We start from the raw sequence: 18,060 nt of genomic DNA on the forward strand, positions 1-18,060 counted from the left end.
GGATGTTGGCAGAGGGGACAAATCATGGCTAAGAAGAAGCTGAAAAGGTGAAGTTGTGGCCCCGAGCTAGTGTTCCACTCCTTCTCTGTTGGGGACAGGAACTTGTATTCTTCGACAAATCTAAGGTGGGAAAAGCTGACCTACAGAGCCTGAAACAGATGCTGGAAGCTCCAGGCATGAATGACAAGGCCTTGCAGCTCGTGAGCCAGGCTGCAGCAGGGCTAGCTTCCTGGCTTCGGGCTGTATTGTGCTTTGGAATGGCGCGGCAGAAAGGGATCCCAGCATCAGCCTTGTTGAGACAGGTGGAGAACATACTGATGAACGAAGAGATCCGCATGGGCCGGAGCCAAATGCTGGCGCAGGAGCTGATCCATCAAAACCAGATCCTGACTCTGCAGGTCGAACAGTGTCGGCTCTCCCACAACCTGTTGGCCGAACGGCTCTCCAGGGCCATTCAGGGCCTGGAGTCCAGGGAGCAGGTGAAGGCTGCTCTCATCACCCCCATGAATATCTGGTCTAACCTTATTCAGGTAACCTTCCCCGGCTTCTGAGCCCACCCTGCCTTCCCTGTGGTGTGTCAGGGCACTGCCCGCCTTGTCCTTACCTCTGCCCAGCCCCTGGAGCTGCCCAGAACCAGGAGCTCTTTCCCCAGCCTCAGGCCTCACACCTGCATGTCCTTTGTCTCCATCAAGCCCAAGGCCTTGGGACATTCCCCTCGACAGTCAGCCCAGCCCCACCCCAATGGCTTCACACTTTAGCCACCCCATCTGCCAAAGGAGACTCACAACACTCACAATGCCCCCCTCACAGGGTTGTTATGAGGGTCAAATAGATTCAGTCAGCACTTTATGAACCTTACGTATAAAGATGTTAGCTATGAAACACAGTAGTAGAGGTGGTAGTAGTAGTAGTGGTGGTAGTGTGGTGGTGGTAGTGGTAGTAGTAGTAGTGGTAGTAGTAGTAGTAGTAGTAGTAGTAGTAGTAGTAGTAGTAGTAGTAGTAGTAGTGGTAGTAGTAGTAGTAGTGGTAGTAGTAGTAGTAGTAGTAGTAGTAGTAGTGGTAGTAGTAGTAGTAGTGGTAGTAGTAGTAGTGGTAGTAGTAGTAGTAGTGTAGTAGTAGTAGTAGTGGTAGTAGTGGTAGTAGTAGTAGTAGTAGTGGTGGTGGTAGTATGGTGGTGGTAGTGGTAGTAGTAATAGTAGTAGTAGTAGTAGTAGTAGTGGTAGTAGTAGTAGTAGTAGTAGTAGTAGTAGTAGTAGTAGTAGTAGTAGTGGTAGTAGTAGTAGTAGTAGTAGTGGTAGTAGTAGTAGTAGTAGTAGTAGTAGTAGTAGTAGTGTAGTAGTAGTAGTAGTAGTGGTAGTAGTAGTAGTAGTAGTAGTAGTAGTAGTAGTGTAGTAGTAGTAGTAGTGTAGTAGTAGTAGTAGTAGTAGTAGTGTAGTAGTAGTAGTAGTGTAGTAGTAGTAGTAGTAGTAGTAGTAGTAGTAGTAGTAGTAGTGTAGTAGTAGTAGTAGTGTAGTAGTAGTAGTAGTAGTAGTAGTGTAGTAGTAGTAGTAGTGTAGTAGTAGTAGTAGTAGTAGTAGTAGTAGTAGTAGTAGTAGTGTAGTAGTAGTAGTAGTAGTAGTGTAGTAGTAGTGGTAGTAGTAGTGGTAGTAGTAGTGGTGGTGGTAGTGGTAGTAGTAGTGGTGGTGGTAGTAGTAGTAGTAGTGTAGTAGTAGTGGTAGTAGTAGTGGTAGTAGTAGTGGTGGTGGTAGTGGTAGTAGTAGTAGTGGTGGTAGTAGTAGTAGTAGTGGTAGTAGTGTAGTAGTAGTAGTAGTAGTAGTAGTAGTAGTAGTAGTGTAGTAGTAGTAGTGGTAGTAGTAGTAGTGGTGGTAGTAGTAGTAGTGGTGGTAGTAGTAGTAGTGGTGGTAGTGGTAGTAGTGGTGGTAGTGGTAGTAGTAGTAGTAGTGTAGTAGTAGTAGTAGTGTACTAGTAGTAGTAGTGTACTAGTAGTAGTAGTGTACTAGTAGTAGTAGTAGTAGTGTAGTAGTAGTAGTAGTGGTGGTAGTAGTAGTAGTAGTAGTGTAGTAGTAGTAGTAGTGTAGTAGTAGTAGTAGTAGTAGTAGTGTAGTAGTGTAGTAGTAGTATAGTAGTGTAGTAGTAGTAGTAGTGGTGGTAGTAGTAGTAGTGGTGGTAGTGGTAGTAGTGGTGGTAGTGGTAGTAGTAGTAGTAGTAGTAGTAGTAGTAGTGGTGGTGGTGGTAGTAATAGTAGTAGTGGTGGTGGTGGTAGTGGTAGTAGTAACAAGAAAAATAATATTCCCCAAATGGCTAGGCAGACTGTTCACTCTTACCTCTCTCTGCCCATTAAGATTTTCCCTTCCCTTTTATTCTATTTCTTTTTCCCTGTGTCCCATTTGTCTGTCCCTCCTCCTTTCTCCCTCTCTTTAAAAAAGAGCCTGCTTTTCTTACTGTCCTCTCCTTTCATCTCTCCCCTCTCAGGATCTGAAAAGAGACTATCAGACAGTATCTGGAGATGCCCTCCTTTCTGCAGCTGCCATCAACTATCTGGGCCCTTTCCCCCCTGCAAGGCGCCAGGAAATCCTCAAAAAATGGCTAGCACTGTGTGCAGGTCACAAGGTCCATCTGGACCCAGATGATGTGGCTTTAGAGCTGGTCCAAGAACAGGTCCTACCAAGAAACTTAGAAGACTTCCTAATACCCACCCGAGTACCCTTTGACCTTTTGTCAGTGCTGAGCTCCCAGCCTGAGCAGCACCAGTGGGATCGGGAGCTGAAGCCCCACGCCGTGTCTGCCCGCTTCGCTGCCCTCCTCCTCCGAAACCCCAGCCACAGGTTTGCTCGAAGATGGCCCCTGATCATTGATCCTGAGGACCATGCCTCTCTCTGGCTGCTGAATAATAGCCAGCAAGAGAACGAAGATATCCTGGAAATTGCCCAGTTTCTGAACAGATTTCAAAGAGGTATCTGGTTTTCCAGGGAGGTTTGCCAGGGCTGCTTCTTCTAGAATCAGAGAATCTTAGAATGGGGTAGCAGATATGGGGAGGGCACCAAAAGAAAGTACAATACCTCTAGCTGTTTTGGCCCAGGACAGGAGTTGTGCCTATTGGCATGGCAATGAATGAGCCTTTGGTCTGTGGTATTCCTGACAAAGTGAGGAGGGAGGTCCAACAGCCTGGAATTCTTCAGGTGCTCTCTCTTTTCAGGAAGCATTTATCACACACCTAATGTTGTGCCAGGTACTGTGCTAGGCAACAGGTACAAAGACAAAGGGAAACAGTCCCTGCCCTCAGGAAACTTACATTTCTCCTGGGGAGACAACACATGCATGCATATAGAAGCATATATGAAGCCCATCAATGGGTAGATACAAACACACATAAAGCAAATGCAAAGTGTATTTAAAGGAAGGCACTGAGGGCATCTGGGCTTTAGAAAAGGCATTTTGGACAAAAAGGTAACTAAGCTGACTCTTGTAGGAAACAGACTTCCAAGAGGGAAAGCTGAGAAGGAAGATCATGCCAGGAATCGGGTACAAAGGCACAGAGATGAAATAATGTTGTGTGTGAGTAACTACAGTTAGGCCAATGTGACTAGACCACAGAGCACATGGACAGGAGGAATGTGTAGGAAAGGTATAATGGGGCCAAATTTTGAAGAATTTATAATGTCAAACAAAAGAGTTTCTCCTAGAGATATTAGAAAATTTATTGAGTAACAGGCTGGTGATGACATGCTTTTGGAAAATCACTTTAGAATAGAAAGATACTTAAAGTAGGGAGAACAATTAGAAGGACATTATAAAAATTCAGGCAAGATGAGGGCTTGGATAGATGGATGGACAGACAGATTGATAGATTGATTGAGAGAGACAGAGTCAGAGAGAGACAGAAAGGCAGAGAGAGAGAAACAGAGAGACAAACAAGACAAAGAGACAGAGATAGAGAGAGTGCGCTATAAAGGCTGCTAGATGGCACAGAGTATAGAATTCCAGACCCAAGTTCAAATTCAGCCTCAGGTACTTGCTGTGTATCTCTAAGCAAGTCACTTAATCCTCTGCCTCAGTTTCCTTATCTGTGAAGCAAACTGGAGAAGGAAATGGCAAACCACTACACTATCTTTATCAAGAAAATCCCAAAAGGGGTCACAAAGAATTGTACAAAACCAAACTAAATACACACATACACACACAAATATGATGCATAGATAGAAATAAGATCAAGCAATCTGGCAACTGCTGGTATATGTGGAGTGAAGGAGAGTGAAGAATCAAGGACAGCACCAAGGTTGCAAACTTGGATCACAAGACAAATGATAGCACCCTTGACAATAACAGAAAAGTTTGGAAAAGGAATCAGTTTAGGTGGAAAAATCATGAATGCTGTTTTGGACATGGTGAGTTTAGATGTCTCTGGGATCTCAATTTAAAATGTTCAATAGGCAGGTGGTGATGTGAAGTTAGAGCTCATAAGAGTGATTAGCACAGTATATCAAGTTATTCATATGAGAGAGAGAGAGAGAGAGAGAGAGAGAGAGAGAGAGAGAGAGAGAGAGAGAGAGAGATATGAAGACTCAAAGGAGACTGAGAAGGATTGGTTGAGTCAACAACCATTTAGCAAGTACTTACTGTGTTCCAGACTCTGTGCCTTCTATGGAATGATAGGAAGTTGTGTTCAGATAAAAGAATTTTGTAATTCTTGATCTTTCATTGCCATGGAAGTAGAACCCTTGTTGAGGATAGCAGGATCAAGGATGTGACCATGCCTGGTATAGCCGGGGTGCAATGAAGGAGGAGGGAATAGCAGTCTTCTCTCCAGTTGAATAGCATCTGTGCTCTGTCTACCAGGTGATTGAAGTTGGAATCTGAGGATATGAGTTTGAATACCAGTTTTTTCAATGATCTTGTTATTGCCAAATGCAGGAAACATTTTTCCTCAGTCTCCAGGTCAGCAAGGTGGTAGAATGGATAGAGTACTGTACTGAGTAAATTCTTAATTAACAAAGCAATTTGGGATTCTTGATAATTAGGAATAAGTGGTTGGCTAAAGAAGATGGGTTGAATGAGCTAGGATCCTTTAAATTCAGACAATGGAATCCTCAAGAGATGATGGGATTTGCATTTCTCCAACTGTCATCAACTAGATATCCTTAAACCTAATAGACTACCAACAACTATTGACAACTACTGATACAATACCAATCAATGTCAGGATTTGTATTCCCCATAACAAGTGATGAGCCAAAAAAAAAGGACAACTTGAAAAAGATACTGTTTATTTTAGAGGGGAGAAATGCAGATAGTTTTTCTCATCAGCACCACAGGGGGAGCTAAAAAGCTGTCTTCAGTCAACTGTCAGAGGCATTCTCAGAGTGAAACACAGGGGCTGCATTTAGTGAAAGAAATAAAAACTGAATATATTATTCAACAACAATATGAATATAGGGAATATAACCCAAATATTTACCAAGAAAAAACCTGGGTATTTTAAGGAAATACCAGTACCACAGGCAATACTGGATTTACTTTGTCTTACATTATTGGACATATTAAAATAGATTCTACTATGTGGTTGTAGAATATTGGTAGGGCTTATGTTTAGGATATCTATATAGTACATCCTAAATATAATAACAATACAACACAAAAAAAAACTAAAGGAAAAAGAAATAGAGATAAAAATTAATTACTTGGAAACTATTATAATTAAACAAGGACAGATTATTGAACAAATGCTAAAGGGCACTAAGCTAGAACAAGAGACCATAGAATCATATAACACTATGGGAGGTTTCTTTCCCTTAATGTGAAGTCCCAGTGTTAACCTCAAAGCAACAACTTATTAATGTCAGGCATCACAAAGGGGTTACCCAAGCTGATATTGACAGCTTTAAGAAGGGCACTCCCTCATTTGAGGAACAACCTGTGGCTGTGATGATGAAATTTGAGAAGATAATTAAGCAATTCAATCCTGACTATCTGGATTTTGAAACTTTGCTTGATGAATTGCTGACTAAGAAAGAAGGACAAGATTGTGACAGAAACAACTGAATGGCCTTTTGTGAATCCCTAATGGGAAATTAATTCCTGGGAAAGATATGAATAGCTGGTTGAAGCAAGTCAGGCTGTAATGAAAATAACAAGGGAGTGCTCCCAACTGGCCAGGGACCTGGACTAAATTTGAGAGGGTGAAGCAAGAAAGTGGAGAGACACTTTCCACTTTTATGGATAAGCTAATAGACTTAGGAGAGAGATACCTAGGATTGGACCTCTCTAGGGAACAGGATGTGAAGCATTTAAGAAGGCAGTTTGTCAAAATTTCCTACAAAGTCATTAAAAATCATTTCCAGCAACAATGTCGAGACTGGAATGAAATGGGGCTTGATGAATTGAGAAGGGTAGCATCCTACATTTATAATGCTGACAAAGATAAACATGATGAGGCAAATAATGAGATAATTGAAGAACTGAGACAAGAAATAAGAGACCTGAAGTTCAAACTGAATAAAGCAGAAAAATGTGAAAAAATTATAGTTCTAACAAGAGAATATAGGCCATCCAAGGCAGTTTACTCACCCACAAAGAAATTATAATGACCAAGGTCCAAGGTCCTATATGTATGGTTACAGGGGTCACCTGATGAGGGATTGTAGATCCTTGGGATAGGTGTTTAGATAGAATGGAGGTTTTTTCCCTAATAACTTAAGGGGCAATGCATATTATAGGAACAACCAATACAACAATTGAGGCAGAGGCTATAATGGGTACAATGGATTTAGAGGCAATGGGTTTGGAAATGCATTTAGGTATGACTATCAAGATAGGATAAATGACTTTCCAAATGTGTATCAAGGAAATGACCAGACTGCAGTAATGCAATCATATAAAAGAATGGAGTCTGTCCAAAATATTCACAAGTGGTTAGTACCAACACCCAAAAACAAGAATTCCAAAAGGGTGCACATGGTCGTCAGTTATGAAGGTTTTCCAGGGGAGGTGGAGCTGTAAATATTGAAAATGGAAGAATGGAAATAGAGAATTTAGTAATGGAAGCAAATGATTTAGGGAATAAAAGTCAGGAAGACAAATATAGGTTTCCTGTTCCAGAGATTATGACTCCCATTATCTCAGTCCATTTCCCACCAAAAAGCACTGAACCACATGTTACTTTGAAAGTGAGAAGTACTTTGTATGATTTCTTGCTTGACATAGGAGCCTCTGAGTCTGTACTGAGAAATTCACCTGATGCACAATGTGACATTGTGGGATCAAAGAAAGTTCTAGAGATTTCAGGGACACTCCTTGAAGTGAAGAAGTTGCCACCTGAAATGGTTTCCCTGGGGCCATTAAGGGTGGAGCATTCGTTTTTGTTAATGCCCAACTCCTCAATGAATCTTGTGGGGAGGGATTTATTGTGTAAATTGAGGGCAACAACTGTGTGTACACCAGAAGGTGAGATTTCTCTGGAGCTGCCAGAGGCATCACTAGATTTATTCACACTTGTTTTTAGAGAGCCCAGATGCAGAAAAGCCACAGATTTATAAAATTCCTAGAGACATCCATGAATTTTTATGGGCAACATCATCTAGAGATGTGGGGTTATTAAAGTCAGCTGTGCCAGTAAAAATTACTACTAGAGGAGGTCCACCCTCATCTATTGCACAGTATCCATTATCTAAAGAAGCAGTAGAAGTCATAACCTCAGTTATAGAGTCTCTGATTAAACAGATCATAATTCTCTACAGGCTTGAACATAAGCAATCCTGCCTATAAAAAAACCTAAGCTAGATGAACAAGGAAAAGCAGTGTATTGTTTTGTACAAGATCTCAGAGCCATAAATAACTACGTAGTGGTAGCGAAAAAACACCCAGAGGTCCCCAGTCCAGTAACAATTATTTCATCGATCCCCAGCAGTGCAAAGTTTTTTACAGTGGTAGGTTTATATTCTGCATTCTTCTCTATCCCAATTCACAAAGATTTCCAGAAGATCTTTGTGTTTATGCAGAAGGGCACTCAATATACATGTTGTTGTTTGCCTGAGGGGTTCGCAGAAAGCCCAAGCCTATTCTCCCAAATTTTAACAGGAGACCTTACTAACATTCAGTTTAAGGAGAGCAGACTTACCACTTTGAAGATGACCTGCTTTTAGCTTCTCCCTCAGCTAAAGCTTGTCAAAGGGATAATAAGCACCTTCTGCAAGAGTTATTTAAAAGAGGACACAAAATTTCAAGAGCAAAGGTACAAAGGTGTTTCCCAAAGGGAGAATATCTAGGGTTTGTACTAGCAGAAGGGTCAAAATACATATCAGATGAAAGAATTGCAGATATACAGAAACTGACAGCTCCAAAAACAAAGAAGCAACTAAGAGCTATTCTGGGTGCAATGGGGTTTTGAAGGCAATGGCATGCTTTGCAGAGATTATAAAGCCACTCACAGATTTAACAAAAGATACAGTATCAGAACCTCTAAAGTTAACAACAGAGCATTTGAAAGCCATCACAAAGTTAAAGCAAGCAATACTGTCAACCCCTGCTTTAGGCATACCTGATTATAAAAAGCCATTTTTCCTTCATGTACATGAAAGAAAGGATGTTGCTTCTGGTGTGCTTACCGAAGCTTTAGGATCACTGTAGAGACCCATAGAATATTACTCTGCATAACTAGAGCCTATTGCAGAGCTATAGAACTGGAGCTCCCCTATGTCTAAGGGGAGTAGCTGCCACTGCTCTTTTAGTAACCAAAGCTACAGATTTGGTTTTAGGATATCCTCTTACAATTATGTGTCTTCATGAAATTGAAGTGCTGTTGCTGAGACATAGAATCCAGGCTTTCTCAGATCAGTAACTTACAAGATATGAGATCATGCTCCTAGGGAATGAAAACATCACTCTAAAAAGATGCAATAATGTAAATCCTGCCACACTTTTGCCAGATTTGCCAACAAATGGAGAACCTCTTCATAAGTGTGAAAAAATGATTCAAATAGCAGAAAGACCTAGAGAAAATTTGACATACCTTTGAACAGTCCTGATCTCATACTTTTCATGAGGGAAGGCATAAGATATACCAGTGTTGCTATTGTCACAGAATTTGAAGTTCTTTGGTCTGCCTCACTTCTAAGTAATTTAAGTGCCCAAGCTGCTGAACTGAATGTATTAAAACAAGTGTATCTTATAGCCAGAGATAAAAATGTCACCATTTATACAGACTCTAGGTATGCATTTGGCATCTGTCATGCTGTGGGATGTTTATGGTTACAACGTGGATTTTAAACACATTCTGGAAAGACAGTAGCTAATGCAAGGATAATAAATGAACTTTTAGCAGCTCTCCAACTGCCTCATACAATAGCTGTTGTTCACTGTCAAGTGCACACTGGGAGTGTGGACTTTGCCGCAAGGGGAAACCACAGAATAGACATAATAGTGAAATTTGCAGACACAGAAGGACCTGAATTGATTTTAAACTTCTCCCCCATAAGTGAAACAAATTTGGCAAAAGCTTACAATGAAAAGGAAGTTCAAATGGAGATAAAATTTTAAAGGAGAACAAAAGAACGGTGTATGGATTTCATCTTATGGAAAACCAATACTTCCAAGAGTCTTTTACAGCCAAATCCATCAGGCTATACACAGGAAGGGTCATTTTGGCACACAAGGCATAGTGGATACAGTGAAGAACATCTTGAGCTGAGAAGAATCAGAGAGAGATTAATCATACACAGAGAGAAGCTCAGGCTGTTCCCTGATTCCAACAGAGGGTGCAGAAGAGAGCTTGATTTCTGTGAAACCTAAAGTCTGTGATCTGTTACAAGGGAATCACTTTAAAAGACTGATATATATTAATTTAAGGTCGCCAAGGAATCAGCTATGTAATTCCTAAATGAAAAACTCAAGTCAGCCGTCAGCCTTTTTTTGGAGTTTAATTACAATAGGAGCAAGAAAGGAATTAGAGATATATAGAGAGAGAGAAAGGGGAGAGAAGGGAATAGGGCTTAAATACCCCTTCTGTTTAGGCTGGGCCAAAAGGCCCAAGCCCTTAGATAGCTGGGGCAAAGAAAAGAGATCAGTCCCTTTCACTCACGTGTCCAAAATGGAGAAACAGTCTCAGAGGCCCCCACCTTCAGCTTCCTTCAGAGCAAGCTTCCTCAGAGCCCAGGAACCACACCGACCAAAAACTCAATCCTCTTCTGTCTCCAGACCCTCCTATCTTTAAGGACACCATCCAAGTTGCCTCCCCTCAGTCCTCACATCTACCAATCACTCTTCATCAATTTCCCTGTCAATGGAGGCTCTCGCTTAACCCAGGACCGCCCAGAGGTTTCTGGCTTTTGCACATGTCTTTTGAAGGTCATATTTTTCAAATGATTAAATCTATACTCCTTTGCTACAGCCCTTTCTAAATCCTGTTAACTTGAGTATGGTAGAGATTGGAATAATTAAATTTTGATCTAGGCTGCAGCCCTTACTCAATCCTATTAGGACTGAATAGGGTGGAGATTGATTCCAAGTATCTCCATTGTATCAATTCTAAATCAATCAAGACTCAAAGAAATTCCTGTTCTATGCTTAAGCATAGGTCAAAGTCCTTTCCATTGTTCAGCAAAGGGTTTCTGTCCTAAAGTAATCTTAAGAAGGGAAGAGAAGGAACCTCCCATGCCAATGGAGTTCCCATTCCAATAGACTATCAGTAAGAAATTTTCCAAGTATGAAATATCCCAATGGTGAAATTTTCAACAATTATAAGTCTAAGGAAATTTGAGGTTTACAGATCCTGTCACAGTTTGAGCTTGGAGACTGGAGAGAGACAGAGAAGGCTGAATTGATTATTTGAAGATATAAGAATATTTATAATATAGAGTAGGTTATATAGTTAGAAATATATTTCAGATAAATTAAGGAGTTTTAGTGTAGGCCTAGTTTCCTGGTAGAAGACACTCCTTGCAGAGTTTTAGTTGGGGGTTTTTATGTTTCAGTTAGAATTCTTAGCTTAGGGAAATATACATATTTCATACTTTTCCTTTCCCTTTCCTTTCCTTGCATTCTTATAGTTACGTTTTTCTATATCTAGTCTCAAACTGATATCCTCAACTTCCAAGTCCAGCCATTTCTCCAACTGTCATCAACTGAATATCCTTAAACCTAATAGACTACCAACAACTATTGACAACTATTGATACCAATACCAATCAATATCAGAGTTTATATTCCCCATGACATTACCAGGACTAAGTCAGGAAGATTCATCTTCCTGAATTCAAATCTGGAGTCAGACACATACTACCTGTGTGATCCCAGGCAAGTCATTTAACCCCATTTGCCTAGGTTTATTCATCTATCAAAAGGAAATGGCAAATCACTACAGTGTCTTTATCAAGAAACCATCATATGGAATCTTTGAGAGTCAGACATGACTTAAAACTGTACCAAGCTGAACATTTGGCATTACCCTCTTCTTCCAGATAGTCTCTCCTCCCTGAGTTTTTGTTACCCTGATTTGTTGCAATTCTCTGCCTCCCTGTATGACTTCTCCACATGATGAACCATTGCAGGTTCATCATGATCTATTTCTTGGCACTAGGTATGCCCTCGGTCCTTACTCTCCACCACTCAATCTTGTAGAGGGCTAGACAACTAGGTGGTACTGTGGATAGAGTGCTGAATCTGAAGTCAGAAAGACCCAAGTTCAAATATGACCTTAGACCTTTCCTAGCTATGTGACCCTGGTCAAACCACTTAATCCCCGGCTATCTCAGTTTCCACATCTGCAAGATGAAGATAATAATAGCACCTATCACCCAAGCTTGTCATAAAGACAAAATGAGTTTATATTTGTAAAGTGTTTTACAAACCTTAAAGCATGATGTAAATGCTAGGTGTTAACTATTAGTAGAAATAGTCATCTTTTTAAAAAATTTTTATTTAATTAATTTAGAATCTTTTTCCATGGTTACAAGACACATGTTCTTTCCCTGACCTCTCCCAACTCCCCTCCCATAGCTGACTTGCAATTCCTCTGGGTTTTACATGTGTCATTGATCAAGATCCATTTCCATACCATTAATATAACATCCCCAATCATATCCCCAGGTTCTTCCTCTGAATGTAGATAGCATTCTTTCTCACAAGTCCCTCAGAATTTTCCTTGATCATTACATTGCTGCCAGTAGAGAAGTCCATTACATTCGATTATACCACAGTGTATCAGTCTCTGTGTATAATGTTCTCCTGGTTCTTCTCCTTCCACTCTGCATCAATTCCTGAAGGTCATTCCAGTTCACCTGGAATTCCTCCTGTTCATTATTCCTTTCAGCACAATAGTATTCCATCACCAATAGATACCATAATTTGTTCAGGCATTCCCCAATTGAAGGGCATCCCCTCACTTTCCAATTTTTTGCCACCACAAAGAGCGCAGCTATAATATTTTGGTACAAGTCTTTTTCCCTATTATCTCTTTGGGGTACAAACCCAGCAGTGCCATGGCTGGATCAAAGGGTAGGCAGTCTTTTAGTGCCCTTTGGGCATAGTTCCAAATTGCCATCCAGAATGGCTGTATCAATTCACAACTCCACCAGCAATGCATTAATATCCCAATTTTGCCACATCCCCTCCAGCATTTATTACTTTTCTTTGCTGTCATGTTAGGCAATCTTCTAGGTGTGAGGTGATACCTCAGAGTTGTTTTGATTTGTATTTCTCTGATCATGAGAGATTTGGAATACTTTTTCATGTGTTAATTGATATTTTTGATTTCTTTATCTGCAAATTGCCTATTCATGGCCCTTGCCCATTTATCAATTAGAGAATGGTTTGATTTTTTTTTTACAATTGATCTAGCTCTTTATAAATTTGTGTAATTTGACCTTTGTCAAAGGTTTTTGTTATGAAGATTTTTCCCAATTTGTTGCTTCCCTTCTAATTTTGGTAGCATTGGTTTTGTTTGTACAAAACCTTCTTAATTAATGTAATCAAAATTATTTCTTTTACATTTTGTAATTTTTTCTAACTCTTGCTTGGTTTTAAAATCTTTCCTTTCCCAAAGATCAGACAGGTATACTATTCTGTGTTCACCTAATTTACATATAGTTTCCTTCTTTATATTCAAATCATTGACCCATTCTGAGTTTATCTTGGTGTAGATTGTGAGATATTCATCAAAACCTAATCTTTCCCATACTGTTTTCCAATTTTTCCCAGCAGTTTTTGTCAAATAGTGGATTTTTGTCCCCAAAGCTGGGATCTTTGGGTTTATCATAGACTGTCTTGCTGAGGTCACTTACCCCAATTCTATTCCATTGATCCTTCCTTCTGTCTCTTATTCAGTGCCATATTGTTTTGATGACCAATGCATTATAGTATAGTTTGAGATCTGGTACTGCTAGGCCACCTTCCTTCACATTTTTTTTCATTATTTCCCTTGACATTCTTGATATTTGTTCTTCCAAATGAACTTTGTTACAGTTTTTTCTAATTCAGTTAAAAAGTTTCTTGGTAGTTTGATGGGTATGGTACTAAATAAGTAAATTAGTTTGGGTAGGATTGTCATTTTTATTATGTTATCTCATCCTACCCATGAACAATTAATGTTTTCCAATTATTTAGATCTAGTTTTAATTGTGTGGAAAGTATTTTGTAGTTGTGTTCAAGTTCCTGTGTTTGTCTTGCCAGATAGATTCCTAAGCATTTTATATTGTCTTGAGTGATTTTAAATGGAATTTCTCTTTTTAATTCTTGCTGCTGAGATATGTTGGAAATATATAGAAATGCTGATGATTTATGTGGGTTTATTTTGTATCCTGCAGCTTTGCTAAAGTTGTTGATTATTTCCTATAGCTTTTTAGATGATTTTCTAGGATTTTTTAAGTAGACCATCATATCATCTGCAAAGAGTGATAGCTTGGTCTCCTCATTACCTATTTTAATACCTTCAATTTCTTTTTCTTCTCTAATTGCTACTGCTAATGTTTCTAGTACAATGTTAAATAATAGAGGTGATAATGGGCATCCTTGTTTCCCTCCTGATCTTATTGGGAATGCTTCTAATTTATCCTCATTGCAGATGATACTTGATGATGGTTTTAGATATATACTGTTTATTATTCTTAGGAAAGGCCCTTCTATTCCTATACTTTCTATTGTTTTCAGTAGGAATGAGTGTTGTATTTTGTCAAAGACTTTTTTGAATCTATTGAGATAATTATGTGATTTTTATTGGTTTGTTTGTTGATATGATCAATTACATGGATGGTTTTCCTAATATTAAACCATCCTCACATTTTTGGTATAAATCCCACCTGGTTATAATTAATGAATCTCGTGATGACTTGCTAGAGTCTTTTTGCTAGTATGCTATTTAAGATTTTTGCATCTATGTTCATTAAGGAGATTGGTCAATAGTTTTCTTTCTCTGTTTTTGACCTGCCTGGCTTTGGAATAAGTACCATATTTGTGTCATAAAAGGAATTTGGTAGAACTCCTTTGCAAATTATGTCAAATACTCTGTATAATATTGGGATTAGTTGTTCTTTGAATGTTTGATAGAATTCACTTGTGAATCCATCAGGCCCTGGATTTTTTCTTAGGGAGTTCTTTGATGGCTTGTTAACTTTCTTTTTCTGATACAGGATTATTTAAGTATTCTATTTCTTCTTCTGTTAATCTAGGCAATTTATACTTTTGTAAATATTCATCCATATCACCTAGATTGCCATATTTGTTACCATATAATTGGGTGAAATAGTTTTTAATGGATTGCCTTAATTTCCTCTTCATTAGAGGTGAAGTCTCCCTTTTCATCTTTGATGCTGTTAATTTGGTTTTTTTTTTCTTTCCTGGTTTTATTAGATTGACCAGAACTTTGTCTATTTTATTTTTTTTAAATACCAGCTTCTAGTCTTATTTATTAAACTCAATAGTTCTTTTACTTTCAATTTTATTAATTTCTCCATTAATTTTTTGGTTCTCTAATTTAATTTTCATCTGGGGATTTTTAATTTGTTCACTTTCAAGTTTTTTAATTTGCATGCCCAATTCATTGATCCCTGCCTTCCCAAATTTGTTAATATATGAACTCAAGGATATAAATTTCCCCCTGAGTATTGCTTTGGCTGTGTCCCATAGATTTTTCTCCACATATCTATTAACTCTAATTTTTCTAAGATTTAATTCACATCTCTTACCTCTTTCTTATTTATTTTTTTGTTTGATTACCTAGATCTGATAGAGGAAGGTTCCGGTTTCCCACTAGTATAGTTTTACGATCTATTTCCTGCTTCAACTCCACTAGTTCCTCCCTTAGAAATTTGGATGCTATACCATTTGGTGCATACATTTTGATTACTGATATTTCCTCATTGTCTATTCTGCCTTTTATCAGGATGTAATTACCTTCCCTATCTCTTTTAATCAGATCTATTTTTACTTTGGCTTTGTCAGATAATCATGATTGCAACTCCTGCATTCTTTTTCTTAGCTGAGACCCAATAGATTTTCCTCCAGCCTTTGACCCTTACCGTGTCTGTGTCTACCTGCCTTATATGTGTTTCTTGTAGACAACATATGGTAGGATTTTGGTTTCTATTTCTAATACACTCTGCTATTTGCTTTCATTTTATGGATAAGTTCATTCCATTCACATTCAGAGTTAGGATTTCCACTTATGTATTCCCCAACATTTTGATATCCTCTTCTAGTTCTGCCCTTTCTTTTTTTTTACTATATATTTTCAAACCAGTGGTTTGCTTTTAATCAGTCCCCCTAATCCCCACCCTTATTATATTTCCCTTTCTTCCCACTCCCTTTTTGTTCCCTTCTTATTTTTTAGGGTATATTAAGTTTCCTTTCACCTCTATTTCCCTTCCTTTTTGTACTCCCCAACCCACTCCACCCTTTAGTTTTTTCCCTTCTCACTTTCCCTGTTGGGTAAGATAGAATTTGATACCCCAATGGATCTCGATGCTCTTTCCTCTCAGAATTGATTCCACTGAGAGTAAGGTTTAAGTATTACCTATTAGCATTCCTTCCCTTTCTTATAATATTTCTTCTCCTCCCCTTCCCATGTCCTCTTTGTGTGATATAGATTATCCTATTTATCTTATTCCTTCAAGTTTCTCTTGATGCCATCTTCTATTCCCCTCCCCACTTTTTCTTTTTTTTGCATATCATCTTAGACCACTTATTACCCCAATCTCTACCTATGAATGAGTCTTCTAATTACTATAATAGTGAATATAATTTTTGAGTTACAAATACCATTTTTCCATATTTTAACATAAACAATTTGATCTTATTGAAGCATTTAAAGAAAATGCAAATAAAAGCAAAATTTTTTCTTTCCCCTCTCTTTATTATTTATCTTTTCATGTTTCTCTTGATCTTTGTGTTTGAATATCAAACTTTCTACTTGGTTTCAGTCTTTTCTTTACAAATATTTGGAAATCTTCTATTTTTGTTGAATGCCCATACTTTCCCCTGGAAGTATATAGTCAGTTTTGATGGGTAGGTGATCCTTGGTTGAAGACCCAATTCTCTTGCCTTTCTCAGTATCATATTCCAAGCCTGTGGTCCTTTAGTTTGGAAGCTGCCAGATGTTGTGTAATCCTGATTGATGATCCTTGATATCTGAATTGTCTCTTTTGGCTTCTTGTAAAATTTTCTCCTTAGCTTGGAAGCTCTTGAATTTGGCAATTACATTCCTGGGGATTGTCTTTTGAGGATTTAGTGTAGAGTGTTTTCTATGAACTCTTTCAATGTCTATTTTTCCCTCTTGTTCAAGAACATCAGGGCAGTTTTCTTGGTTAATTTCTTGTAGTATGATGTCAAGATTTCTGTTTATTTCTGGGTTTTCAGGTAGATCAATGATTCTTAAGTTGTCTCTTCCAATCTGTTTTCCAAATTTTTCGTTTTCTCATTGAGGTATTTCATGTTTCCTTCTATTTTGTTAGTCTTTTGACTTTGCTTTATTAATTCTTGCTGTTTTGTGAGATCGTTGGCTTCCAATTGCCCAATTCTGATCTTTAAAGACTGGCTTTCAGCTGTAATCTTTTGATTTTCCTTTTTGGTTTGATCTATCCTGCTTTTCATGGCCTCCAGCTGTTTAATTTTGGCCTCCAATTTGGAGTTCCCGTCTTTTAAACTGTTGTTTTCTTTTTTAAATATTTCCCACTTTTCTTGCTAAAACTCTCCCATCTTTCTCATAAGCTCCAATTTAAATTCTTCAAAAGCTTGTGTCCAATTTCCATATTTTGGAAGGTTTGGATACATTTACTTGTTTGTCATCTTCTGCTATTTCCTCTGTAGTCTGGATTTTTTCTCCATAAAAATTATCCAGGGTCAAAGCCTTCTTGTTTTTCTTGGTCTTTGGAAGTTGTTTTTCCTGGATATTGTTTGTCATCACTATGCTGTTTTTCCTTCCCTTTCCAGTCAGGAGTCTGAGTGAGGAGGGCAGCTCTTTGTGTATGGAGCTAAGGAGCAAGGTTTTTGCTTCAGGCCACCTCTCCAGTCTCCCCAGCTTCTACTGTGTGCCACCCTTCTCTGCATTTTCTTTGTACCCAAGGTCTATATTCTTCAGCCTGCTGAGGTCTCAAATCTAGTTCCTCTCAGAGGTAGGTCCTTGGTGGTCTTAGCTGCCAACAACCTAGAGGAGCCCCTTCTTGCTTACTGATTCTAGCGTGCAATGGCTCTTATTCTGGCTCCATAGGTGGGATGGGGAAGGATTGGTCAGCTCATGCTTCAGTGGAAGCTATTTCACCCCCTATAGTGTGGCAATGCCTAAATCCCATGTACCTTCAATGCGATGCCCTACTGTTGAGTCCCTTTGTTCATATGAATTTGGGGTTTGGGGCCTTTTGAGGTAATTTATATTGGTAGGTGAAGAGGAGATGAAGAGTCCTGCTTCTCTCCTGCAGCCATTTTAACCCAGAAGTCCAAAGAATTCATTAATATTTTCTTTTTAACTGAATCAAGGTCACTTACTACATTGAAAAGGCTAAGAGCCAAGACAAAAGTAAAGGGACAATTGGTGCATGATTCTGTAAAAGGGAATTCTTTATTCTCTTTGTCTATTTTGAG

General features: G+C 38.8%; 1 protein-coding gene across 1 annotated transcript in view; it reads left to right on the forward strand.

The window, feature by feature from the left end:
• Positions 1-18,060, forward strand: part of DNHD1 (dynein heavy chain domain 1) — a 195,269-nt gene that overhangs the window by 143,709 nt on the left and 33,500 nt on the right. Inside the window, exons 33-34 of the mRNA XM_056795113.1 lie at positions 99-530; positions 2,473-2,953. Coding sequence (XP_056651091.1) covers positions 99-530; positions 2,473-2,953 — 913 coding nt within the window. The remainder of the gene's footprint in view (positions 1-98; positions 531-2,472; positions 2,954-18,060) is intronic.

Source organism: Monodelphis domestica, chromosome 4 (assembly GCF_027887165.1).
Source record: "Monodelphis domestica isolate mMonDom1 chromosome 4, mMonDom1.pri, whole genome shotgun sequence".
Lineage (NCBI taxonomy): Eukaryota > Metazoa > Chordata > Mammalia > Didelphimorphia > Didelphidae > Monodelphis > Monodelphis domestica.